The sequence below is a fragment of the Petromyzon marinus genome, chromosome 58 (assembly GCF_048934315.1).
Source record: "Petromyzon marinus isolate PM22_M1 ecotype Great Lakes invasive population chromosome 58, UKy_Petmar_22M1.pri1.0, whole genome shotgun sequence".
In the NCBI taxonomy this organism is placed as follows: Eukaryota; Metazoa; Chordata; class Hyperoartia; order Petromyzontiformes; family Petromyzontidae; genus Petromyzon; species Petromyzon marinus.
The window spans coordinates 5,618,119-5,645,413 of NC_133724.1; the positions used below are offsets into that span (position 1 = coordinate 5,618,119).

The 27,295-nt window shown below is 47.2% G+C and overlaps 1 protein-coding gene across 1 annotated transcript in view; it reads right to left on the reverse strand.

The window, feature by feature from the left end:
• COX10 (cytochrome c oxidase assembly factor heme A:farnesyltransferase COX10) overlaps positions 1–27,295 on the reverse strand; it is a 40,634-nt gene that overhangs the window by 4,166 nt on the left and 9,173 nt on the right. Inside the window, exon 6 of the mRNA XM_032976073.2 lies at positions 3,174–3,244. Coding sequence (XP_032831964.2) covers positions 3,174–3,244 — 71 coding nt within the window. The remainder of the gene's footprint in view (positions 1–3,173; positions 3,245–27,295) is intronic.

Genomic DNA, 27,295 nt, shown 5'->3' on the forward strand with positions numbered 1-27,295 from the left:
AGTGGTGGTGGTGATAGTGGTGGTGGTGGTGGTGGTGATAGTGGTGGTGGTGGTGATAGTGGTGGTGGTGGTGATAGTGGTGGTGGTGGTGATAGTGGTGGTGATGGTGGAGATAGTGGTGGTGGTGGTGATGGTGGAGATAGTGGTGGTGATAGTGGTAGGAGTGATAGTGGTGATGGTGATAGTGGAGATTGTGGTGGTGGTGATAGTGGAGATAGTGGTGGTGATAGTGGTTGTGATGGGAGTGATAGTGGTGGTGATAGTGGTGGGAGTGATAGTGGTGGTTGTGGTGGTAATAGTGGTTGTGATGGGAGTGATAGTGGTGGTGGTGATGGTGGAGATAGTGGGGGTGGTGGTGGTGATAGTGGTTGTGATTGGAGTCATAGTGGTGGTGGTGGTGGTAGTGGTAGGAGTGATAGTGGTGGTGGTGATAGTGGAGATAGTGGTGGTGGTGGTGATAGTGGTTGTGATGGGAGTGATAGTGGTGGTGGTGATGGTGGAGATGATAGTGGTGGTGGTGATAGTGGTAGTGGTGGGAGTGATAGTGGTGGCGGTGATGGTGGAGATAGTGGTGGTGGTGATAGTGGTTGTGATGGGAGTGATAGTGGTGGTGGTGATGGTGGAGATAGTGGTGGTGGTGATAGTGGTGGTGGTGATGGTGATAGTGGTGGTGGTGGTGGTGGTGATAGTGGTGGTGGCGATGGTGATAGTGGTGGTGATAGTGGTGATGGTGATAGTGGTGGTGGTGATGGTGGAGATAGTGGTGGTGATAGTGGTGGTGGTGATGGTGGAGATAGTGGTGGTGGTGGTGATAGTGGTTGTGATGGGAGTGATAGTGCTGGTGGTGGTGATGGTGGAGATGATAGTGGTGGTGGTGGTGGTGATAGTGGTAGTGGTGGGAGTGATAGTGGTGGCGGTGATGGTGGAGAGAGTGGTGGTGATAGTGCTTGTGATGGAAGTGATAGTGGTGGTGGTGATGGTGGAGATAGTGGTGGTGGTGATAGTGGTAAGAGTGATAGTGGTGGTGGTGATAGTGGTGGTGGTGATGGTGGAGATAGTGGTGGTGGTGGTGATAGTGGTTGTGATGGGAGTGATAGTGGTGGTGGTGATGGTGGAGATAGTGGTGGTGGTGGTGATAGTGGTAGGAGTGATAGAGGTGGTGGTGATAGTGGAGATAGTGGTGGTGGTGGTGATAGTGGCAGTGATGGGAGTGATAGTGGTGATGGTGATAGTGGAGATTGTGGTGGTGGTGATAGTGGTAGTGATGGGAGTGATAGTGGTGGTGATAGCGGAGATTGTGGTGGTGGTGGTGATAGTGGTAGAGATGGGAGTGATAGTGGTGGTGGTGATAGCGGAGATTGTGGTGGTGGTGATAGTGGTAGTGATAGTGGTGATGGTGATAGTGGAGATTGTGGTGGTGATAGTGGTAGTGATGGGAGTGATAGTGGTGGTGGTGATAGCGGAGATTGTGGTGGTGGTGGTGATAGTGGTAGAGATGGGAGTGATAGTGGTGGTGGTGATAGCGGAGATTGTGGTGGTGATGGTGATAGTGGTAATGATGGGAGTGATAGTGGTGGTAGTGGAGATAGTGGTGGTGGTGATGGTCGTGGTGGAGATAGTGGTGGTGGTGGTGATGGTGGTAGTGATGGTGGTGGTAGTCATTGTGGTGATAGGGGTGGTGGTGATTGATAGTAGTGGTGGTGGAGATAGTGGTGGTGGTGGTGATGGTGGTAGTGATGGTGGTGGAGATAGTGGTAGGGATGGTGGTGATAGTGATTGTGGTGATAGTGGTGGTGGTGATTGATCGTGGTGGTGGTGGAGATAGTGGTGGTGATGATGGTGATGATGATGGTGGTAGCAGAGATGATGCGAGCGGCAAAGACAAAAGACAATAAATAAATAAACATCATGAACACGCGCGAATGTACACACACACACAGTTACACACAGCTACACACACACACAGCTACACGCACACACACAGTTACACACACACAGCTACACACACACAGCTACACACACACGCACAGCTACACACACAGTTACACACACACAGCTACACGCACACACACACAGCTACACGCACACACACACAGCTACACGCACACACACACAGCTACACGCACAGCTACACGCACACAGTTACACACAGCTACACACAACAACCGCCATTCGCCACCAAGTGGCGGTGACGTCACCACGACGCTTGTGCCAGGCCATGTGCACCTTGAGGCCACAGCTACACACACAGCTACACACACAGCTACACACACAGACACACAGCTACACGCACACACACACAGCTACACACACCTACACACACACACAGCTACACACACAGTTACACACACACAGATACACGCCCACACAGCTACACACACAGCTACACGCACACACACAGCTACACGCACACACAGCTGCACGCACGCACACACACACAGCTACACGCACACACACACACATAGCTACGCGCACACACACACACATAGCTACGCGCACACACACACAGCTACACGCACACACAGAGCTACACGCACGCACACACACAGCTGCACGCACAGCTACACGCACACACAGAGCTACACGCACGCACACACACAGCTACACACATAGCTACACGCACACACACAGATAGGCACACACAGGAACACATTCACAGGCACACACGCACAGGAACTGGTACACGCACACACGCACATACGCACAACACACAACAACCACCACTCGCCACTAAGTGGCGGTGACGTCACCACGACGCTTGTGCCAAGCACGTACGCACACACACACAAAGATCCCCCGTGTAGCCTTAACAGACTGTAGGGGCAAGTGCTGTTAGCGAGCACCTATGAAGGCCGGAACGGCACACGAGGGGGTGGGTGGCCAGCACCACGCCCGACCGCCTTTGTCTCCCTAGTGGCGATGTTTACACACCGCACCAGGTACTAATTTGAGGCTGAGTCGACCTAGGGGAGTCCCGGGACCGCTTCAGATAATCGTCACTGGTGGTGTTGGCCGTGAGCTAGAATCGAACCCGGGTCGCCGGGTTCATAGCGCAGCGTAGCGCTAACCGCTACACCACCGCTCCTCACACACACAGACACACACAGACACACACACACAGACACACACAGACACACACACACAGACACACGCACGCTGGCATGGTGCGTCACCTGATCTGACCCCTGACGAGTGGTCGGTTCTTGGTGCGGTTCATGTTGGAGTCGAAAGGCACCTCGAAGTACTGAGAGAGACGCATGCACGCACGCACACGCACGCACACACACGTACACGCGCACACCGCAACACACGCACACACACACCGCAACACACGCACACACACACACACCGCAACACACGCACACACGCACACACACCGCAACACACACACACGCACAGACACCGCAACACGCACACACACACACACACCGCAACACACGCGCACACACACGTGCACACACGGTGAGCGGGTATGCACACACACACGCGCGCACACGAACGAGCACGCACGTAAGAGCGCTGTGGCCACCCGACCCCGTCGTGTGCCGTGCCGGCCTTCGTAGGGGCTCGCAAACACCGCTTGCCCCAACAGTCGGTTCAGGCTCTACAGACATCACCCCAGCGCCCCCCCCCCCGTCCCCCCGTGTGGCCTTAAGAGGCTGTTGTGGCAGGAGCTGTTGGCGAGCGGCACCCTGTGAAGGCCGGCACGGCACACGAGGGTGGCCAGCAACCACGCCCGGCCGCCTTTGTCTCCCCAGTGGCGATGTTAACGCACCGCACCAGGTACTCATATGAGGCCGAGTCGACCTAGCGGAGGCCCAGGACCGGTTCAGATAACCGTCGGCGCAACCAGGAGCGCACGTGTCCCCCTCTGCCCCCTCCCCCCGGCCCCCCAGCCCCCCAGCCCCCCCAAGCCGCTCATTGCAGGGTAATTTTCAACCGGTCTCAAAATTACCGCCCGCATGCTTGTGTCAAACAGCACGCTCCTCGCGATGTTAGACAGCACGCTCCTGGCGGTGTCAGACAGCACGCTCCTCGCGGTGTCAAACAGCACGCTCCTCGCGATTTCAAACAGCACGCTCCTCGCGGTGTCAGACAGCACGCTCCTCGCGGTGTCAGACAGCATGCCCCTCGCGATGTTAGACAGCACGCCCCTCGCGGTGTCAGACAGCACGCTCAGCGCATCGCAACAAGCGAGCGGCGCTGCCACTTCATTACAGCACACGTGTGCGCGAGCAAGCGTGTGTGTGTGTGTGTGCGTGCGTGTGTGCGTGTGTGCGTATGTGCGCGAGATGGGGCCTTACCATCAGCCCCACCAAAACTAAGCACCTGCCTGGGTATTTTGTACCATCGCAAACTCCACCCGCCACTACTCCCAATCGGTGATGGGTCAGTTGTGGAGAGAGTGGAGAGTTTCCCATACCTGGGCAGTGTGCTCATGACCGGGTCCAGTTTAACAGCAGAGGTCTCACTCCGAATCAGTCGAGCGGTAATATCTTTTCATCGGTTGCGTAACGCTGTGCGGAAGCTACCTGGTCTGTCGCTCCGCAATAAGCTTCAGGTCCTCTCGGCCACGGTCATTCCCTCCCTTCTCTACGCTTGCGAAACGTGGACCCCCTAATTGAACATCTTCGCCGGTTAGAAACATTTAGGCTAGCCTGCCTACGATCCATCCTGGGTTTAACCAGACTGGATTGTGTGAGGAGCTCACAAATCCTTGAAAGATCTGGGCAAGGTCCCATCGGTGAGCTCCTCCGGCAGGAAAGGCTGCGTTGGCTGGGTCATGTAGCCCGCATGCCCAGCCACCGCATGCCGAAACAGCTTTTGTTCGGTCGGATCGAGGGGGCTAAACGGGCGCGGCACGGGCTAGAGAAGAGATGGAGTGATGTGGTACAGGAGGACGTGGAGCCGAGTGGATTTTCTGATGACTGATACCAGCGGTGTCAAGATCGGCCTCTGTGAGGAGGCTCGTGAAGAACGCTACTGGGCAGTTGGAGGCAGTCGCCCTCCAACAACAACGGAGGGCGGAGGAGCGACGCTCACAACACCGAGCGGAGCGCCGGGCGGCTAAAGCACAGCAGGTTGGCACAGTAGGGGGCACAGGTGGTGCATCAGCCAGTCATCTCAGTCAGTCGACCCGTGGCACCTGGGTCTGCCCCGTGACCTCCTGCCAGCGGGCGTTCGACACTTCACGTGGTACAAAATTCTACTCACCTGGTATCAACAATCAAGGGTATTTCCCTGTCCCCAGACGACCTGCTTGTCAGTTTTGATGTAGTTTCCTTATTCACCAAGGTTCCTGTACCTGACACCATTGCAATCATTGAAGACTTGGTTCATCAAGGACTAAACACTGAGGTACCCCCCCTGGTGAGACACTGTTTAACCAATACATACTTCACTTGGAATGGAACTTTCTACAAACAAACTGAGGGCACCCCAATGGGCTCCCCCCTTTCTCCAGTTATAGCTAACATTTTCATGGAGAAATTTGAGACTGACGCCATCCAGACTGCCACTCTGCGCCCAACCTTATGGAAGAGGTACGTGGATGACACTTTTGTCATCTGGCCACATGGCCGGCCTGCTCTAGACAAATTCTTCGACCACATCAATTCCATACACCCAGCCATCAGATTTACCATGGAAGTCGAAATAGATGGCAAGATACCTTTTTTGGATGTCCTAATTAAAAAGAGACCTGATGGTTCAATGAGCCACTCTGTCTACAGGAAAGCTACCCATACGGATGCTTATCTGAAACCGGATTCCCACCACCATCCATCACAGAAGAATTCTCTCATCAAGACTCTGTATCATAGAGCCCAATGCATATCCGACCAGGAACACATAAGCAGTGAACTCAAGCACGTACACCAAGCTCTTAGGGCTAATGGTTACTCCGACTATACAATCCGCAAAGCTATCACTCAAACCATGAAGAAGAACCCTCTTGAGGAGCCTTTCAAAACCATCACTTTACCCTACATTGCTGGGATCACAAAAAAGATCTCCAAAATCTTGAATAAACACAAGATCCAGGTCCGTTTCAACACATTACATAAAATCCGTGATCTGGTTCCGTCTGTAAAAGATGTGATTCCGGACATACAATACCCTGGTGTCTACAAACTAAGTTGCCTCTGTGGTAGTAGTTACATTGGAGAAACCAAACGCCATATCTCGGACCGCATTCGTGAACATAAAGCAGACCTTAAACACGGTAGGACCAACACCTCGGCCGTAGCAGATCATTGTTCTAATTCAGTAGGCTCACATGCCATTGACTTTTCCAAGACGGAGGTTCTTTGTAAGCCATCTGGCTTCCATGAGAGATTCGTTCATGAGGCTATCCACATATACAAACACAGAGACAATTTCAACCGAGAAGATGGATTCTATCTTAGCAATCATTGGAAAGATTTGATAAATCATTTCAGTTCTTGATTGATTGTTCACGCTTACAGTGCCTTTCAGACAGCATACATAAAAACAAATTTCGTCTCCCCCCTCCTCTTTTCAAAAAATAGATGGACTAGTCCTGGCAAACTGCCATCGTTGCGCGTGACGCAAACGTTATTTTTATATATATAAATAAATATGCCGTTTTCAAAATAAATTTATGCAAACCGACACACCTGATGATGACCGTTTGAGTTATGGTCGAAACGTCGTGAGAATTTTTTATTGTTTTATATATATTTTGTTATTTTGTTGTTTCTCTTCAACGTGACTTTACCGAAAAAACTAAGAATATGAATTACTGCAGTCACGAAAGCTTTAAATCAAAATTTAATCGCCTCTACGGGGAGGGTTTTCACATAACTTTAAGATCTTTCAACAAACTCCGGGATAAGAAAGCTCAGCTGATCGAGTCTCTCACCTTCCTGAAGAGATGCCGCGACTCTGGGGTAATACCAATCGCATTTACACTCACCTCTGCTACTGTAACTTCTTCAAATGCGAAACGAATTCTTTTCAAAACTAGCTTAGCTCTTATCTCAGAAAAAATCAGACTTATACGCACAGAACTAGATCAGTTAGACAAGACACTCTACAAATCACACTTATCATTGACGGCAATAATGTCCACATCGGATTGGGAACATGTAGACAATATGACTGCCTCTTCAGCTGCTACTATGTCGACCAAATGTAAGGAAAACCTGATTTCCAAATTTAACCTCCTCTTAAACAAAAGACCGGACCCACACATCAAAAAGTTAGACGTTAATAAAGTCGTAATTAATCGCAGTAACAGTTCTATTTCCGATGGTCTGAAATCCGTTTTAGCTAAAGGTCTAAACTTTGCAGTCACACCTAAACACATACCAGTTAATGATATAATTGCCCAAGTAGACGTTGCTCTCAGGGGCCTGGGTCACATCGCTGCAGACGTAGCAAGATCTGAAATCGCTGCAACCCTCAAAAACGCTAAGATGCCAGCTAGCAACCTCAGCAAAGATGAGCGTTTTGAATTATATAAATTAAAAAAGAGGAATGATATTGTAGTTCTCTCAGCTGACAAAGGCAATGCTACTGTTATCATGGATAAAATAGAATACAACAACAAAATTAAAGAATTACTCGACGATGGTAGTTATACAAAAATAAAAAGAGATCCCACCAACAGCCTCGTCACACAAACCAACAAAATAATTTCTGATTCAACCGCATTAATTGATCAATCTAAACAGTTTTCGTTGAAACCTTCTGCTGCCAGGCCACCAAGATTATACGGCTTACCAAAAATACATAAAGTTGATACACCTCTTCGTCCCATAGTCTCTACTATCAGCTCCCCCACCTACAAACTAGCTCGTTTTTTGTCTGAAATCCTGCGTCCTTTCACTGGAAAGACCACCTCTACGGTACAAAATTCTACTCACCTGGTATCAACAATCAAGGGTATTTCCCTGTCCCCAGACGACCTGCTTGTCAGTTTTGATGTAGTTTCCTTATTCACCAAGGTTCCTGTACCTGACACCATTGCAATCATTGAAGACTTGGTTCATCAAGGACTAAACACTGAGGTACCCCCCCTGGTGAGACACTGTTTAACCAATACATACTTCACTTGGAATGGAACTTTCTACAAACAAACTGAGGGCACCCCAATGGGCTCCCCCCTTTCTCCAGTTATAGCTAACATTTTCATGGAGAAATTTGAGACTGACGCCATCCAGACTGCCACTCTGCGCCCAACCTTATGGAAGAGGTACGTGGATGACACTTTTGTCATCTGGCCACATGGCCGGCCTGCTCTAGACAAATTCTTCGACCACATCAATTCCATACACCCAGCCATCAGATTTACCATGGAAGTCGAAATAGATGGCAAGATACCTTTTTTGGATGTCCTAATTAAAAAGAGACCTGATGGTTCAATGAGCCACTCTGTCTACAGGAAAGCTACCCATACGGATGCTTATCTGAAACCGGATTCCCACCACCATCCATCACAGAAGAATTCTCTCATCAAGACTCTGTATCATAGAGCCCAATGCATATCCGACCAGGAACACATAAGCAGTGAACTCAAGCACGTACACCAAGCTCTTAGGGCTAATGGTTACTCCGACTATACAATCCGCAAAGCTATCACTCAAACCATGAAGAAGAACCCTCTTGAGGAGCCTTTCAAAACCATCACTTTACCCTACATTGCTGGGATCACAAAAAAGATCTCCAAAATCTTGAATAAACACAAGATCCAGGTCCGTTTCAACACATTACATAAAATCCGTGATCTGGTTCCGTCTGTAAAAGATGTGATTCCGGACATACAATACCCTGGTGTCTACAAACTAAGTTGCCTCTGTGGTAGTAGTTACATTGGAGAAACCAAACGCCATATCTCGGACCGCATTCGTGAACATAAAGCAGACCTTAAACACGGTAGGACCAACACCTCGGCCGTAGCAGATCATTGTTCTAATTCAGTAGGCTCACATGCCATTGACTTTTCCAAGACGGAGGTTCTTTGTAAGCCATCTGGCTTCCATGAGAGATTCGTTCATGAGGCTATCCACATATACAAACACAGAGACAATTTCAACCGAGAAGATGGATTCTATCTTAGCAATCATTGGAAAGATTTGATAAATCATTTCAGTTCTTGATTGATTGTTCACGCTTACAGTGCCTTTCAGACAGCATACATAAAAACAAATTTCGTCTCCCCCCTCCTCTTTTCAAAAAATAGATGGACTAGTCCTGGCAAACTGCCATCGTTGCGCGTGACGCAAACGTTATTTTTATATATATAAATAAATATGCCGTTTTCAAAATAAATTTATGCAAACCGACACACCTGATGATGACCGTTTGAGTTATGGTCGAAACGTCGTGAGAATTTTTTATTGTTTTATATATATTTTGTTATTTTGTTGTTTCTCTTCAACGTGACTTTACCGAAAAAACTAAGAATATGAATTACTGCAGTCACGAAAGCTTTAAATCAAAATTTAATCGCCTCTACGGGGAGGGTTTTCACATAACTTTAAGATCTTTCAACAAACTCCGGGATAAGAAAGCTCAGCTGATCGAGTCTCTCACCTTCCTGAAGAGATGCCGCGACTCTGGGGTAATACCAATCGCATTTACACTCACCTCTGCTACTGTAACTTCTTCAAATGCGAAACGAATTCTTTTCAAAACTAGCTTAGCTCTTATCTCAGAAAAAATCAGACTTATACGCACAGAACTAGATCAGTTAGACAAGACACTCTACAAATCACACTTATCATTGACGGCAATAATGTCCACATCGGATTGGGAACATGTAGACAATATGACTGCCTCTTCAGCTGCTACTATGTCGACCAAATGTAAGGAAAACCTGATTTCCAAATTTAACCTCCTCTTAAACAAAAGACCGGACCCACACATCAAAAAGTTAGACGTTAATAAAGTCGTAATTAATCGCAGTAACAGTTCTATTTCCGATGGTCTGAAATCCGTTTTAGCTAAAGGTCTAAACTTTGCAGTCACACCTAAACACATACCAGTTAATGATATAATTGCCCAAGTAGACGTTGCTCTCAGGGGCCTGGGTCACATCGCTGCAGACGTAGCAAGATCTGAAATCGCTGCAACCCTCAAAAACGCTAAGATGCCAGCTAGCAACCTCAGCAAAGATGAGCGTTTTGAATTATATAAATTAAAAAAGAGGAATGATATTGTAGTTCTCTCAGCTGACAAAGGCAATGCTACTGTTATCATGGATAAAATAGAATACAACAACAAAATTAAAGAATTACTCGACGATGGTAGTTATACAAAAATAAAAAGAGATCCCACCAACAGCCTCGTCACACAAACCAACAAAATAATTTCTGATTCAACCGCATTAATTGATCAATCTAAACAGTTTTCGTTGAAACCTTCTGCTGCCAGGCCACCAAGATTATACGGCTTACCAAAAATACATAAAGTTGATACACCTCTTCGTCCCATAGTCTCTACTATCAGCTCCCCCACCTACAAACTAGCTCGTTTTTTGTCTGAAATCCTGCGTCCTTTCACTGGAAAGACCACCTCTACGGTACAAAATTCTACTCACCTGGTATCAACAATCAAGGGTATTTCCCTGTCCCCAGACGACCTGCTTGTCAGTTTTGATGTAGTTTCCTTATTCACCAAGGTTCCTGTACCTGACACCATTGCAATCATTGAAGACTTGGTTCATCAAGGACTAAACACTGAGGTACCCCCCCTGGTGAGACACTGTTTAACCAATACATACTTCACTTGGAATGGAACTTTCTACAAACAAACTGAGGGCACCCCAATGGGCTCCCCCCTTTCTCCAGTTATAGCTAACATTTTCATGGAGAAATTTGAGACTGACGCCATCCAGACTGCCACTCTGCGCCCAACCTTATGGAAGAGGTACGTGGATGACACTTTTGTCATCTGGCCACATGGCCGGCCTGCTCTAGACAAATTCTTCGACCACATCAATTCCATACACCCAGCCATCAGATTTACCATGGAAGTCGAAATAGATGGCAAGATACCTTTTTTGGATGTCCTAATTAAAAAGAGACCTGATGGTTCAATGAGCCACTCTGTCTACAGGAAAGCTACCCATACGGATGCTTATCTGAAACCGGATTCCCACCACCATCCATCACAGAAGAATTCTCTCATCAAGACTCTGTATCATAGAGCCCAATGCATATCCGACCAGGAACACATAAGCAGTGAACTCAAGCACGTACACCAAGCTCTTAGGGCTAATGGTTACTCCGACTATACAATCCGCAAAGCTATCACTCAAACCATGAAGAAGAACCCTCTTGAGGAGCCTTTCAAAACCATCACTTTACCCTACATTGCTGGGATCACAAAAAAGATCTCCAAAATCTTGAATAAACACAAGATCCAGGTCCGTTTCAACACATTACATAAAATCCGTGATCTGGTTCCGTCTGTAAAAGATGTGATTCCGGACATACAATACCCTGGTGTCTACAAACTAAGTTGCCTCTGTGGTAGTAGTTACATTGGAGAAACCAAACGCCATATCTCGGACCGCATTCGTGAACATAAAGCAGACCTTAAACACGGTAGGACCAACACCTCGGCCGTAGCAGATCATTGTTCTAATTCAGTAGGCTCACATGCCATTGACTTTTCCAAGACGGAGGTTCTTTGTAAGCCATCTGGCTTCCATGAGAGATTCGTTCATGAGGCTATCCACATATACAAACACAGAGACAATTTCAACCGAGAAGATGGATTCTATCTTAGCAATCATTGGAAAGATTTGATAAATCATTTCAGTTCTTGATTGATTGTTCACGCTTACAGTGCCTTTCAGACAGCATACATAAAAACAAATTTCGTCTCCCCCCTCCTCTTTTCAAAAAATAGATGGACTAGTCCTGGCAAACTGCCATCGTTGCGCGTGACGCAAACGTTATTTTTATATATATAAATAAATATGCCGTTTTCAAAATAAATTTATGCAAACCGACACACCTGATGATGACCGTTTGAGTTATGGTCGAAACGTCGTGAGAATTTTTTATTGTTTTATATATATTTTGTTATTTTGTTGTTTCTCTTCAACGTGACTTTACCGAAAAAACTAAGAATATGAATTACTGCAGTCACGAAAGCTTTAAATCAAAATTTAATCGCCTCTACGGGGAGGGTTTTCACATAACTTTAAGATCTTTCAACAAACTCCGGGATAAGAAAGCTCAGCTGATCGAGTCTCTCACCTTCCTGAAGAGATGCCGCGACTCTGGGGTAATACCAATCGCATTTACACTCACCTCTGCTACTGTAACTTCTTCAAATGCGAAACGAATTCTTTTCAAAACTAGCTTAGCTCTTATCTCAGAAAAAATCAGACTTATACGCACAAAACTAGATCAGTTAGACAAGACACTCTACAAATCACACTTATCATTGACGGCAATAATGTCCACATCGGATTGGGAACATGTAGACAATATGACTGCCTCTTCAGCTGCTACTATGTCGACCAAATGTAAGGAAAACCTGATTTCCAAATTTAACCTCCTCTTAAACAAAAGACCGGACCCACACATCAAAAAGTTAGACGTTAATAAAGTCGTAATTAATCGCAGTAACAGTTCTATTTCCGATGGTCTGAAATCCGTTTTAGCTAAAGGTCTAAACTTTGCAGTCACACCTAAACACATACCAGTTAATGATATAATTGCCCAAGTAGACGTTGCTCTCAGGGGCCTGGGTCACATCGCTGCAGACGTAGCAAGATCTGAAATCGCTGCAACCCTCAAAAACGCTAAGATGCCAGCTAGCAACCTCAGCAAAGATGAGCGTTTTGAATTATATAAATTAAAAAAGAGGAATGATATTGTAGTTCTCTCAGCTGACAAAGGCAATGCTACTGTTATCATGGATAAAATAGAATACAACAACAAAATTAAAGAATTACTCGACGATGGTAGTTATACAAAAATAAAAAGAGATCCCACCAACAGCCTCGTCACACAAACCAACAAAATAATTTCTGATTCAACCGCATTAATTGATCAATCTAAACAGTTTTCGTTGAAACCTTCTGCTGCCAGGCCACCAAGATTATACGGCTTACCAAAAATACATAAAGTTGATACACCTCTTCGTCCCATAGTCTCTACTATCAGCTCCCCCACCTACAAACTAGCTCGTTTTTTGTCTGAAATCCTGCGTCCTTTCACTGGAAAGACCACCTCTACGGTACAAAATTCTACTCACCTGGTATCAACAATCAAGGGTATTTCCCTGTCCCCAGACGACCTGCTTGTCAGTTTTGATGTAGTTTCCTTATTCACCAAGGTTCCTGTACCTGACACCATTGCAATCATTGAAGACTTGGTTCATCAAGGACTAAACACTGAGGTACCCCCCCTGGTGAGACACTGTTTAACCAATACATACTTCACTTGGAATGGAACTTTCTACAAACAAACTGAGGGCACCCCAATGGGCTCCCCCCTTTCTCCAGTTATAGCTAACATTTTCATGGAGAAATTTGAGACTGACGCCATCCAGACTGCCACTCTGCGCCCAACCTTATGGAAGAGGTACGTGGATGACACTTTTGTCATCTGGCCACATGGCCGGCCTGCTCTAGACAAATTCTTCGACCACATCAATTCCATACACCCAGCCATCAGATTTACCATGGAAGTCGAAATAGATGGCAAGATACCTTTTTTGGATGTCCTAATTAAAAAGAGACCTGATGGTTCAATGAGCCACTCTGTCTACAGGAAAGCTACCCATACGGATGCTTATCTGAAACCGGATTCCCACCACCATCCATCACAGAAGAATTCTCTCATCAAGACTCTGTATCATAGAGCCCAATGCATATCCGACCAGGAACACATAAGCAGTGAACTCAAGCACGTACACCAAGCTCTTAGGGCTAATGGTTACTCCGACTATACAATCCGCAAAGCTATCACTCAAACCATGAAGAAGAACCCTCTTGAGGAGCCTTTCAAAACCATCACTTTACCCTACATTGCTGGGATCACAAAAAAGATCTCCAAAATCTTGAATAAACACAAGATCCAGGTCCGTTTCAACACATTACATAAAATCCGTGATCTGGTTCCGTCTGTAAAAGATGTGATTCCGGACATACAATACCCTGGTGTCTACAAACTAAGTTGCCTCTGTGGTAGTAGTTACATTGGAGAAACCAAACGCCATATCTCGGACCGCATTCGTGAACATAAAGCAGACCTTAAACACGGTAGGACCAACACCTCGGCCGTAGCAGATCATTGTTCTAATTCAGTAGGCTCACATGCCATTGACTTTTCCAAGACGGAGGTTCTTTGTAAGCCATCTGGCTTCCATGAGAGATTCGTTCATGAGGCTATCCACATATACAAACACAGAGACAATTTCAACCGAGAAGATGGATTCTATCTTAGCAATCATTGGAAAGATTTGATAAATCATTTCAGTTCTTGATTGATTGTTCACGCTTACAGTGCCTTTCAGACAGCATACATAAAAACAAATTTCGTCTCCCCCCTCCTCTTTTCAAAAAATAGATGGACTAGTCCTGGCAAACTGCCATCGTTGCGCGTGACGCAAACGTTATTTTTATATATATAAATAAATATGCCGTTTTCAAAATAAATTTATGCAAACCGACACACCTGATGATGACCGTTTGAGTTATGGTCGAAACGTCGTGAGAATTTTTTATTGTTTTATATATATTTTGTTATTTTGTTGTTTCTCTTCAACGTGACTTTACCGAAAAAACTAAGAATATGAATTACTGCAGTCACGAAAGCTTTAAATCAAAATTTAATCGCCTCTACGGGGAGGGTTTTCACATAACTTTAAGATCTTTCAACAAACTCCGGGATAAGAAAGCTCAGCTGATCGAGTCTCTCACCTTCCTGAAGAGATGCCGCGACTCTGGGGTAATACCAATCGCATTTACACTCACCTCTGCTACTGTAACTTCTTCAAATGCGAAACGAATTCTTTTCAAAACTAGCTTAGCTCTTATCTCAGAAAAAATCAGACTTATACGCACAGAACTAGATCAGTTAGACAAGACACTCTACAAATCACACTTATCATTGACGGCAATAATGTCCACATCGGATTGGGAACATGTAGACAATATGACTGCCTCTTCAGCTGCTACTATGTCGACCAAATGTAAGGAAAACCTGATTTCCAAATTTAACCTCCTCTTAAACAAAAGACCGGACCCACACATCAAAAAGTTAGACGTTAATAAAGTCGTAATTAATCGCAGTAACAGTTCTATTTCCGATGGTCTGAAATCCGTTTTAGCTAAAGGTCTAAACTTTGCAGTCACACCTAAACACATACCAGTTAATGATATAATTGCCCAAGTAGACGTTGCTCTCAGGGGCCTGGGTCACATCGCTCCAGACGTAGCAAGATCTGAAATCGCTGCAACCCTCAAAAACGCTAAGATGCCAGCTAGCAACCTCAGCAAAGATGAGCGTTTTGAATTATATAAATTAAAAAAGAGGAATGATATTGTAGTTCTCTCAGCTGACAAAGGCAATGCTACTGTTATCATGGATAAAATAGAATACAACAACAAAATTAAAGAATTACTCGACGATGGTAGTTATACAAAAATAAAAAGAGATCCCACCAACAGCCTCGTCACACAAACCAACAAAATAATTTCTGATTCAACCGCATTAATTGATCAATCTAAACAGTTTTCGTTGAAACCTTCTGCTGCCAGGCCACCAAGATTATACGGCTTACCAAAAATACATAAAGTTGATACACCTCTTCGTCCCATAGTCTCTACTATCAGCTCCCCCACCTACAAACTAGCTCGTTTTTTGTCTGAAATCCTGCGTCCTTTCACTGGAAAGACCACCTCTACGGTACAAAATTCTACTCACCTGGTATCAACAATCAAGGGTATTTCCCTGTCCCCAGACGACCTGCTTGTCAGTTTTGATGTAGTTTCCTTATTCACCAAGGTTCCTGTACCTGACACCATTGCAATCATTGAAGACTTGGTTCATCAAGGACTAAACACTGAGGTACCCCCCCTGGTGAGACACTGTTTAACCAATACATACTTCACTTGGAATGGAACTTTCTACAAACAAACTGAGGGCACCCCAATGGGCTCCCCCCTTTCTCCAGTTATAGCTAACATTTTCATGGAGAAATTTGAGACTGACGCCATCCAGACTGCCACTCTGCGCCCAACCTTATGGAAGAGGTACGTGGATGACACTTTTGTCATCTGGCCACATGGCCGGCCTGCTCTAGACAAATTCTTCGACCACATCAATTCCATACACCCAGCCATCAGATTTACCATGGAAGTCGAAATAGATGGCAAGATACCTTTTTTGGATGTCCTAATTAAAAAGAGACCTGATGGTTCAATGAGCCACTCTGTCTACAGGAAAGCTACCCATACGGATGCTTATCTGAAACCGGATTCCCACCACCATCCATCACAGAAGAATTCTCTCATCAAGACTCTGTATCATAGAGCCCAATGCATATCCGACCAGGAACACATAAGCAGTGAACTCAAGCACGTACACCAAGCTCTTAGGGCTAATGGTTACTCCGACTATACAATCCGCAAAGCTATCACTCAAACCATGAAGAAGAACCCTCTTGAGGAGCCTTTCAAAACCATCACTTTACCCTACATTGCTGGGATCACAAAAAAGATCTCCAAAATCTTGAATAAACACAAGATCCAGGTCCGTTTCAACACATTACATAAAATCCGTGATCTGGTTCCGTCTGTAAAAGATGTGATTCCGGACATACAATACCCTGGTGTCTACAAACTAAGTTGCCTCTGTGGTAGTAGTTACATTGGAGAAACCAAACGCCATATCTCGGACCGCATTCGTGAACATAAAGCAGACCTTAAACACGGTAGGACCAACACCTCGGCCGTAGCAGATCATTGTTCTAATTCAGTAGGCTCACATGCCATTGACTTTTCCAAGACGGAGGTTCTTTGTAAGCCATCTGGCTTCCATGAGAGATTCGTTCATGAGGCTATCCACATATACAAACACAGAGACAATTTCAACCGAGAAGATGGATTCTATCTTAGCAATCATTGGAAAGATTTGATAAATCATTTCAGTTCTTGATTGATTGTTCACGCTTACAGTGCCTTTCAGACAGCATACATAAAAACAAATTTCGTCTCCCCCCTCCTCTTTTCAAAAAATAGATGGACTAGTCCTGGCAAACTGCCATCGTTGCGCGTGACGCAAACGTTATTTTTATATATATAAATAAATATGCCGTTTTCAAAATAAATTTATGCAAACCGACACACCTGATGATGACCGTTTGAGTTATGGTCGAAACGTCGTGAGAATTTTTTATTGTTTTATATATATTTTGTTATTTTGTTGTTTCTCTTCAACGTGACTTTACCGAAAAAACTAAGAATATGAATTACTGCAGTCACGAAAGCTTTAAATCAAAATTTAATCGCCTCTACGGGGAGGGTTTTCACATAACTTTAAGATCTTTCAACAAACTCCGGGATAAGAAAGCTCAGCTGATCGAGTCTCTCACCTTCCTGAAGAGATGCCGCGACTCTGGGGTAATACCAATCGCATTTACACTCACCTCTGCTACTGTAACTTCTTCAAATGCGAAACGAATTCTTTTCAAAACTAGCTTAGCTCTTATCTCAGAAAAAATCAGACTTATACGCACAGAACTAGATCAGTTAGACAAGACACTCTACAAATCACACTTATCATTGACGGCAATAATGTCCACATCGGATTGGGAACATGTAGACAATATGACTGCCTCTTCAGCTGCTACTATGTCGACCAAATGTAAGGAAAACCTGATTTCCAAATTTAACCTCCTCTTAAACAAAAGACCGGACCCACACATCAAAAAGTTAGACGTTAATAAAGTCGTAATTAATCGCAGTAACAGTTCTATTTCCGATGGTCTGAAATCCGTTTTAGCTAAAGGTCTAAACTTTGCAGTCACACCTAAACACATACCAGTTAATGATATAATTGCCCAAGTAGACGTTGCTCTCAGGGGCCTGGGTCACATCGCTGCAGATGTAGCAAGATCTGAAATCGCTGCAACCCTCAAAAACGCTAAGATGCCAGCTAGCAACCTCAGCAAAGATGAGCGTTTTGAATTATATAAATTAAAAAAGAGGAATGATATTGTAGTTCTCTCAGCTGACAAAGGCAATGCTACTGTTATCATGGATAAAATAGAATACAACAACAAAATTAAAGAATTACTCGACGATGGTAGTTATACAAAAATAAAAAGAGATCCCACCAACAGCCTCGTCACACAAACCAACAAAATAATTTCTGATTCAACCGCATTAATTGATCAATCTAAACAGTTTTCGTTGAAACCTTCTGCTGCCAGGCCACCAAGATTATACGGCTTACCAAAAATACATAAAGTTGATACACCTCTTCGTCCCATAGTCTCTACTATCAGCTCCCCCACCTACAAACTAGCTCGTTTTTTGTCTGAAATCCTGCGTCCTTTCACTGGAAAGACCACCTCTACGGTACAAAATTCTACTCACCTGGTATCAACAATCAAGGGTATTTCCCTGTCCCCAGACGACCTGCTTGTCAGTTTTGATGTAGTTTCCTTATTCACCAAGGTTCCTGTACCTGACACCATTGCAATCATTGAAGACTTGGTTCATCAAGGACTAAACACTGAGGTACCCCCCCTGGTGAGACACTGTTTAACCAATACATACTTCACTTGGAATGGAACTTTCTACAAACAAACTGAGGGCACCCCAATGGGCTCCCCCCTTTCTCCAGTTATAGCTAACATTTTCATGGAGAAATTTGAGACTGACGCCATCCAGACTGCCACTCTGCGCCCAACCTTATGGAAGAGGTACGTGGATGACACTTTTGTCATCTGGCCACATGGCCGGCCTGCTCTAGACAAATTCTTCGACCACATCAATTCCATACACCCAGCCATCAGATTTACCATGGAAGTCGAAATAGATGGCAAGATACCTTTTTTGGATGTCCTAATTAAAAAGAGACCTGATGGTTCAATGAGCCACTCTGTCTACAGGAAAGCTACCCATACGGATGCTTATCTGAAACCGGATTCCCACCACCATCCATCACAGAAGAATTCTCTCATCAAGACTCTGTATCATAGAGCCCAATGCATATCCGACCAGGAACACATAAGCAGTGAACTCAAGCACGTACACCAAGCTCTTAGGGCTAATGGTTACTCCGACTATACAATCCGCAAAGCTATCACTCAAACCATGAAGAAGAACCCTCTTGAGGAGCCTTTCAAAACCATCACTTTACCCTACATTGCTGGGATCACAAAAAAGATCTCCAAAATCTTGAATAAACACAAGATCCAGGTCCGTTTCAACACATTACATAAAATCCGTGATCTGGTTCCGTCTGTAAAAGATGTGATTCCGGACATACAATACCCTGGTGTCTACAAACTAAGTTGCCTCTGTGGTAGTAGTTACATTGGAGAAACCAAACGCCATATCTCGGACCGCATTCGTGAACATAAAGCAGACCTTAAACACGGTAGGACCAACACCTCGGCCGTAGCAGATCATTGTTCTAATTCAGTAGGCTCACATGCCATTGACTTTTCCAAGACGGAGGTTCTTTGTAAGCCATCTGGCTTCCATGAGAGATTCGTTCATGAGGCTATCCACATATACAAACACAGAGACAATTTCAACCGAGAAGATGGATTCTATCTTAGCAATCATTGGAAAGATTTGATAAATCATTTCAGTTCTTGATTGATTGTTCACGCTTACAGTGCCTTTCAGACAGCATACATAAAAACAAATTTCGTCTCCCCCCTCCTCTTTTCAAAAAATAGATGGACTAGTCCTGGCAAACTGCCATCGTTGCGCGTGACGCAAACGTTATTTTTATATATATAAATAAATATGCCGTTTTCAAAATAAATTTATGCAAACCGACACACCTGATGATGACCGTTTGAGTTATGGTCGAAACGTCGTGAGAATTTTTTATTGTTTTATATATATTTTGTTATTTTGTTGTTTCTCTTCAACGTGACTTTACCGAAAAAACTAAGAATATGAATTACTGCAGTCACGAAAGCTTTAAATCAAAAACTTCACGTGGCCTCAACGTGCACATAGCCTGGCACAAGCGTCGTGGTGACGTCACCGCCACTTAGTGGCGAATGGCGGTTGTTGTTGTTGTGCGTGCGTGTAGCGGTTAGCGCGCTGCGCTACGAACCCGGCGACCCGGGTTCGATTCCCGCTCACGGCAAACACCGGTGAAGATTGTCTGAACCGGTTTTCGTCCTCCCCTAGGTTGACTCAGCCTCAAATGAGTACCTGGTGCGGTGTGTAGTAAACATCGCCACTGTGGAGACAAAGGCGGCCGGGAGTGGTGCTGGCCACCCACCCCCTCGTGTGCCGTGCCGGCCTTCACAGGCGCAACTCGCTACCGGCACTTGCCCCAACAGTCTGTTAAGGCTACACGGGGGATCTTTGTCTTTGTGGGGCACAATTATGGATTTATATGCACACACAAGCGTGCAGCCTTTGTGAACACACACACACACTCGCCATTATTCGTCTGTGTGCATGTTGAACTCATTTTGCACCGTGCGTAGCCATCCGCGCCAAGAAGACGTGCTGCCTAAGGACAACATACGTTGTTGTAGGAGCAGTCACAGCAGTAGTGGCAGCAGTAGTGGTCGGAAGCAGTAGCAGCAGTATTGGTAGGAGCAGTAGCAGCAGTAGTGGTAGTAGCAGCAGTAGTGGTAGGAGCAGTCACAGCAGTAGTGGCAGCAGTAGTGGTCGGAAGCAGTAGCAGCAGTAGTGGTAGTGGGAGGAACAGTAGCAACAGTAGTGGTAGCATTAGTGGTAGGAGCAGTAGCAGCAGCAGTATTGGTAGGAGCAGTAGCAGCAGTAGTGGTAGGAGCAGTCACAGCAGTAGCGGTAGTTGCAGCAGTATTGGTAGCAGCAGTAGTGGTAGCAGTAGTGGTAGGAAGCAGCAGCAGTATTGGTAGGAACAGTCATAGCAGTAGCAGCAGTAGTGGTAGCAGAAGTGGTAGGAGCAGTAGCAGCAGCAGTATTGGTAGGAAGTCATAGCAGTAGCAGCAGGAGTGGTAGCAGTATTGGTAAGAAGCAGTAGTAGGAGCAACAGTATTGATAGGAACAGTCATAGCAGTAGCAGCAGTAGTGATAGCAGTAGTGGTAGGAGCAGTAGCAGCAGCAGTATTGGTAGGAAGCAGTAGTAGCAGCAGCAGTATTGGTAGGAACAGTAGCAGCAGCAGTATTGGTAGGAACAGTCATAGCAGTAGCAGCAGTAGTGATAGCAGTATTGGTAGGAGCAGCAGCAGTATTGGTAGGAAGCAGTAGTAGCAGTAGTGGTAGGAACAGTAGCAGCAGCAGTATTGGTAGGAACAGTCACAGCAGTAGCAGCAGTAGTGGTAGCAGTATTGGTAGGAAGCAGTAGCAGCAGCAGTATTGGTAGGAACAGTCACAGCAGTAGCAGCAGTAGTGGTAGCAGTATTGGTAGGAAGCAGTAGCAGCAGCAGTATTGGTAGGAACAGTCACAGCAGTAGCAGCAGTAGTGGTAGCAGTATTGGTAAGAAGCAGTAGTAGGAGCAACAGTATTGATAGGAACAGTCATAGCAGTAGCAGCAGTAGTGATAGCAGTATTGGTAGGAGCAGTAGCAGCAGCAGTATTGGTAGGAAGCAGTAGTAGCAGTAACAGCAGAAGTGATAGCAGTATTGGTAGGAGCAGTAGCAGTATTGGTAGGAAGCAGTAGTAGCAGTAACAGCAGAAGTGATAGCAGTAGTGGTAGGAGCAGTAGCAGCAGCAGTATTGGTAGGAAGTCACAGCAGTAGCAGCAGTCGTGGCAGGAGCTTGGTAATGAGTTTGTCAATCTAGACGGCGATTTAACAGTTGCATAGCTCCCAGTAGCTGGCTTTCTTGAACATCGGAAGGAGGAGCGTTCCAGACGGCCGCGGAAGCGCGTCGGGGATTTTGGATATTGCTCGCGTTGCCCTGCCCTAGCTGGCATTTGGCGTTGAAAGAACGGGCCGGACTGTCCGCGCTTTTAGGATTCGTACTTTTCATCGGAGGCTTCCTCATCCACCCTTTCTCAATCCTTGCACTCCGACCGTCATTTTTGTGTCGTTCGCCGCCGTAACTTGCCGACGCGCCCCCGACTGCACGTCTGCGACAAAGAGCTTCACGGCTCATCGGATTCCTCCCGCAGTCTAAATAAAGATTCTTGATTCTACTGCTGCTGCTGCCGCCGCTGCCGCTACTGCTTCCGCTACTGCTGCGACTACTGCTACTACCACTACTACTGGTCCTGCTGCTACTGCTACTACGATTGCGACCACTACCTGCCGATGCTACTCCTTGCTACCACTAGCGCTACTGCTGCTACTGCTCCTACCACTGCTGCTGCTACTGCTGCAACTGCTCCGACCACTACTGCTGCTGCTACTGCTGCTACTGCTCCTACCACTACTGCTGCTGCTTCTGCTACTGCACCTACCGCTGCCACTACCACTACTGCTGCTACTGCTCCTACCACTACTGCTGCTGCTTCTGCTACTGCACCTACCGCTGCCACTACCACTACTGCTGCTACTGCTCCTACCACTACTGCTGCTGCTTCTGCTACTGCACCTACCGCTGCCACTACCACTACTGCTGCTACTGCTCCTACCACTACTGCTGCTGCTTCTGCTACTGCACCTACCGCTGCCACTACCACTACTGCTGCTACTGCTCCTACCACTACTGCTGCTGCTACTGCTGCTACTGCACCTACCGCTGCCACTACCACTACTGCTGCTACTGCTCCTACCACTACTGCTGCTGCTTCTGCTACTGCACCTACCGCTGCCACTACCACTACTGCTGCTACTGCTCCTACCACTACTGCTGCTGCTTCTGCTACTGCACCTACCGCTGCCACTACCACTACTGCTGCTACTGCTCCTACCACTACTGCTGCTGCTTCTGCTACTGCACCTACCGCTGCCACTACCACTACTGCTGCTACTGCTCCTACCACTACTGCTGCTGCTTCTGCTACTGCACCTACCGCTGCCACTACCACTACTGCTGCTACTGCTCCTACCACTACTGCTGCTGCTTCTGCTACTGCACCTACCGCTGCCACTACCACTACTGCTGCTACTGCTCCGACCACTACTGCTGCTGCTTCTGCTACTGCACCTACCGCTGCCACTACCACTACTGCTGCTACTGCTCCTACCACTACTGCTGCTGCTTCTGCTACTGCACCTACCGCTGCCACTACCACTACTGCTGCTACTGCTCCTACCACTACTGCTGCTGCTTCTGCTACTGCACCTACCGCTGCCACTACCACTACTGCTGCTACTGCTCCTACCACTACTGCTGCTGCTTCTGCTACTGCACCTACCGCTGCCACTACCACTACTGCTGCTACTGCTCCTACCACTACTGCTGCTGCTTCTGCTACTGCACCTACCGCTGCCACTACCACTACTGCTGCTACTGCTCCTACCACTACTGCTGCTGCTACTGCACCTACCGCTGCCACTACCACTACTGCTGCTACTGCTCCTACCACTACTGCTGCTGCTTCTGCTACTGCACCTACCGCTGCCACTACCACTACTGCTGCTACTGCTCCTACCACTACTGCTGCTGCTTCTGCTACTGCACCTACCGCTGCCACTACCACTACTGCTGCTACTGCTCCTACCACTACTGCTGCTGCTTCTGCTACTGCACCTACCGCTGCCACTACCACTACTGCTGCTACTGCTCCTACCACTACTGCTGCTGCTTCTGCTACTGCACCTACCGCTGCCACTACCACTACTGCTGCTACTGCTCCTACCACTACTGCTGCTGCTACTGCTGCTACTGCTCCTACGACTGCTGCTGCTGCTGCTGCTGCGACTGCTGCGGCTTCTCCTACCACCGGCGCTGCCTGCCGCCGCCGCCGCTCGTCCGAATGGATCTTACGCGCCATGTGCCCGGCCGTGCGTTTTAATCGGGGGGCGCCTAACAAGCGAAGAGCGGAGCCGAGCGCCGCTTAAGAGGAATCGCTCGCAACGCACGGCCAGCCAGCCCCACCGCTGCCTCCCCACACACACCCCCCCCCCTTGTCCCCACGTCCCCATTACCAAGGTGCTGCTCGGGGGAGGTGGGGGCTGTGAGTTGGGGCGGACGGAGCCTACTGGGTGGATTGTGGGGGAGGGGGGCGGGGGGGGAGGGGGCGTGGGGGGGGGTGCTCTTAGCATCGCTGCGTTTGTTACGGATGGAGCGTGGGGGTTGTGGTGGTGGTGGTGGTTGGGGGGGGTATGGGAGCAGTGGTGGTGGTGGGGGGGGGGGGGTGAGATTAGGGGGAACACAGATCAGGGGGGTGGGGAATAAGGGCAGTGGGGGGGGGGGCCACCCATCAGGATGACCCCATTCTTCACGACGTCTTTCTTGCCAGGCGGATGAGACGAAATTGGGCTGAGGGTTTATTTTTTTATTTTCTTTGGGAGGGGCAGGGCGGGGGTGGGGGGCGGGGGGCGGGCGGGGGGTCCACATTTCTCTTCACCAATTCTGTTTCATTTATTTATTTCACGCGTGCGTGCGCGCGCGCGTGTATGAGCGAGTGTACATGTACGCGTGTACATGCGTGTGCGTGCGTACATGCATGTGTGTGTGTGTACATGCATGTGTGTGCGCGCGTACGTAAGTGTGTGTGTACGTACGTGCGTGCGTCAATTAACACCGCGGTTACTTTATAACGTCCTCCCCTCCCTGCCCTCCCTCCCTCCCTTTTTTTTTTTAAATAAATCTCTCCCAGGTCCCGGCGAGCGGGAATCAAACGCCCGGGCCGCCAGGTTACAGCGCAGCGCCCTCACCGCTGCGCACCGCTCCCCGCATTGCCCTGCGCCTCCCCCCCCCCCCCGCCATCACAGCGTCGTACCCCCTGACCCCCCCACCCCCCCCCCCCGCTCGTCACCGCGGTTACGCACGGGGTCACGCACTGCGACCTCACAATCGCGGCACGGGCAACATCACGCCCAGTGTCACTCTCTTCCCGGCTTCCATACGATCGCCCCCCCCCCCTCATCCCCTCCCCCTGCTCCCCCCCGCTCCACCCCCCGCTCCACCCCCCCCCCCACCACCACCACCACCACACCTCCCCCCCCCGGTGGGGCATTCGCCCAATATTCTGTTGCTTTGACGACTTGCAGATGGCAGTGAGGTGGTGCTATCCAGCTGTTGGCTCTCTCTCTTTTTTAGCTACGTGGCTTTACCGAATAGAACCAAAGAGTATGGATCCTTGCAGTCACGAAAGCTTCAAATGTAGAATTGTTGGCTCTGTGTGTGTGTGTCTCTCCCTCTCCTGGCCTGCAATCCTCTCTCTCACTCTCTCTCTCTCTTTCTCTCCGGCCTTGTCCGTAAATATCCCAACTCAGAAGCAATTATTGTTTTTATTAATAAAATCAGCAATTTGCGACTATAATGAGCCAAAAATGTCTGTGTGTCCCACGCATGACGTCACTCCACGTCGGCCAGCCCCCCTCATTAATAATCATGAGCAGGTGACGTCACTCCACATGGGTGGGGGGCGAGGCGCCTCCTCCCCCCCTCCTCGGCGTCAACTCACAACCCTCACTACCAAAGGCAGAACCCTCACGTCATCACGTGATCTCCGTAACGCTGTTGAGGCATCAAAGTAAAAAGGACGTCGTGATGAACAAGGGATTATAACTTTAAAATGAAATAGGTCGGTGTCACCGCGCCCTTGCAAACTGCACACGCATTGATGCAACGAATACATTCACGTCGCGGTCTCTGTGCTTTTCGCTTGCAAGTTTCAGATTTACTGAAATACACCCGTCCTTGGACGGGCAAAAGAATAGTCAAATATGTTAAATTATTCAATTATTCACCGCAGTCCATAAGCAATGAAACATACTTACACATTCATTAATATAACACATTTCAACAATTTCGATTTAAAGCTTTCGTGACTGCAAGGATTCACCTTCTTCGGTCCTTTCGGTAAAGTCACGTAGAATGAGAATACAACAATAAAATAAGACAATAAAATTCTCGCGACGTTTCGGCCACAACACAAGCGGCCTTCCTCAGGTGAACAAACAGAGTCTATCCAGGAGACAGAGCCCGAGTGGACCCCGTCATGCCAGGACTGAGTCTTAGTAAGGCTGTGGTGGGCGGAGTTGGATTAGCATGTTACCATCCCCCACCCGGGGCGGGAGGAGGAGGGGGACTGGTGGAAACAAACACTAATTGTTCCAAACCAACTGCCGCAGCCAAGGGCTGCTGGGAACAAACACGAATCGTTCCAAACAAACTGCCGCAGCCAAGGGCTGCTGGGAACAAACACTAATTGTTCCAAACCAACTGCCGCAGCCAAGGGCTGCTGGGAACAAACACTAATTACTCCAAACCAACTGCCGCAGCCAAGGGCTGCTGGGAACAAACACTAATTGTTCCAAACCAACTGCCACAGCCAAGGGCTGGTGGGAACAAACACGAATTGTTCCAAACCAACTGCCGCAGCCAAGGGCTGCTGGGAACAAACACTAATTGCTCCAAACCAGCTGCCGCAGCCAAGGGCTGCTGGGAACAAACACTAATTGTTCCAAACCAACTGCCGCAGCCAAGGGCTGGTGGGAACAAACACTAATCGTTCCAAACCAACTGCCGCAGCCAAGGGCTGGTGGGAACAAACACGAATTGTTCCAAACCAACTGCCGCAGCCAAGGTGCACCGCCGTGTACCGAGCTGCACCATGACATGACTGCATGTTACAACGTAGACAAATTCACCTTTGAATTAGACAATGCGTTACTTTATGTACTACCCTATACTTTAGACTATAAAAAATATATTAGACATTGTAACATTATACTACGTCTTATTCTATGAAGCCAACTATATACCACACCAATGTATATTCACTATGCAATTACGATGCTATATCTTGCCTTATGAGTAAAGTTACACATTACAATGTTATTCTATTAATTGTTATGCTCCATGTTACAAACCATAACAATAACCATGGTGTGAAAGGTATTAAGAGGCAATGCCAGCGAAAAAGGGCTGCGGTCTGAAGGTCACCGTGAAATACAATTAATTTAAGAACCGAAATGGTTTAAAACATCTTTCCAATGGTTACTAAGCCAGAATCCATCTTCTCGGTTGAAATTGTCTCTGTGCTTGTATATGTGGAT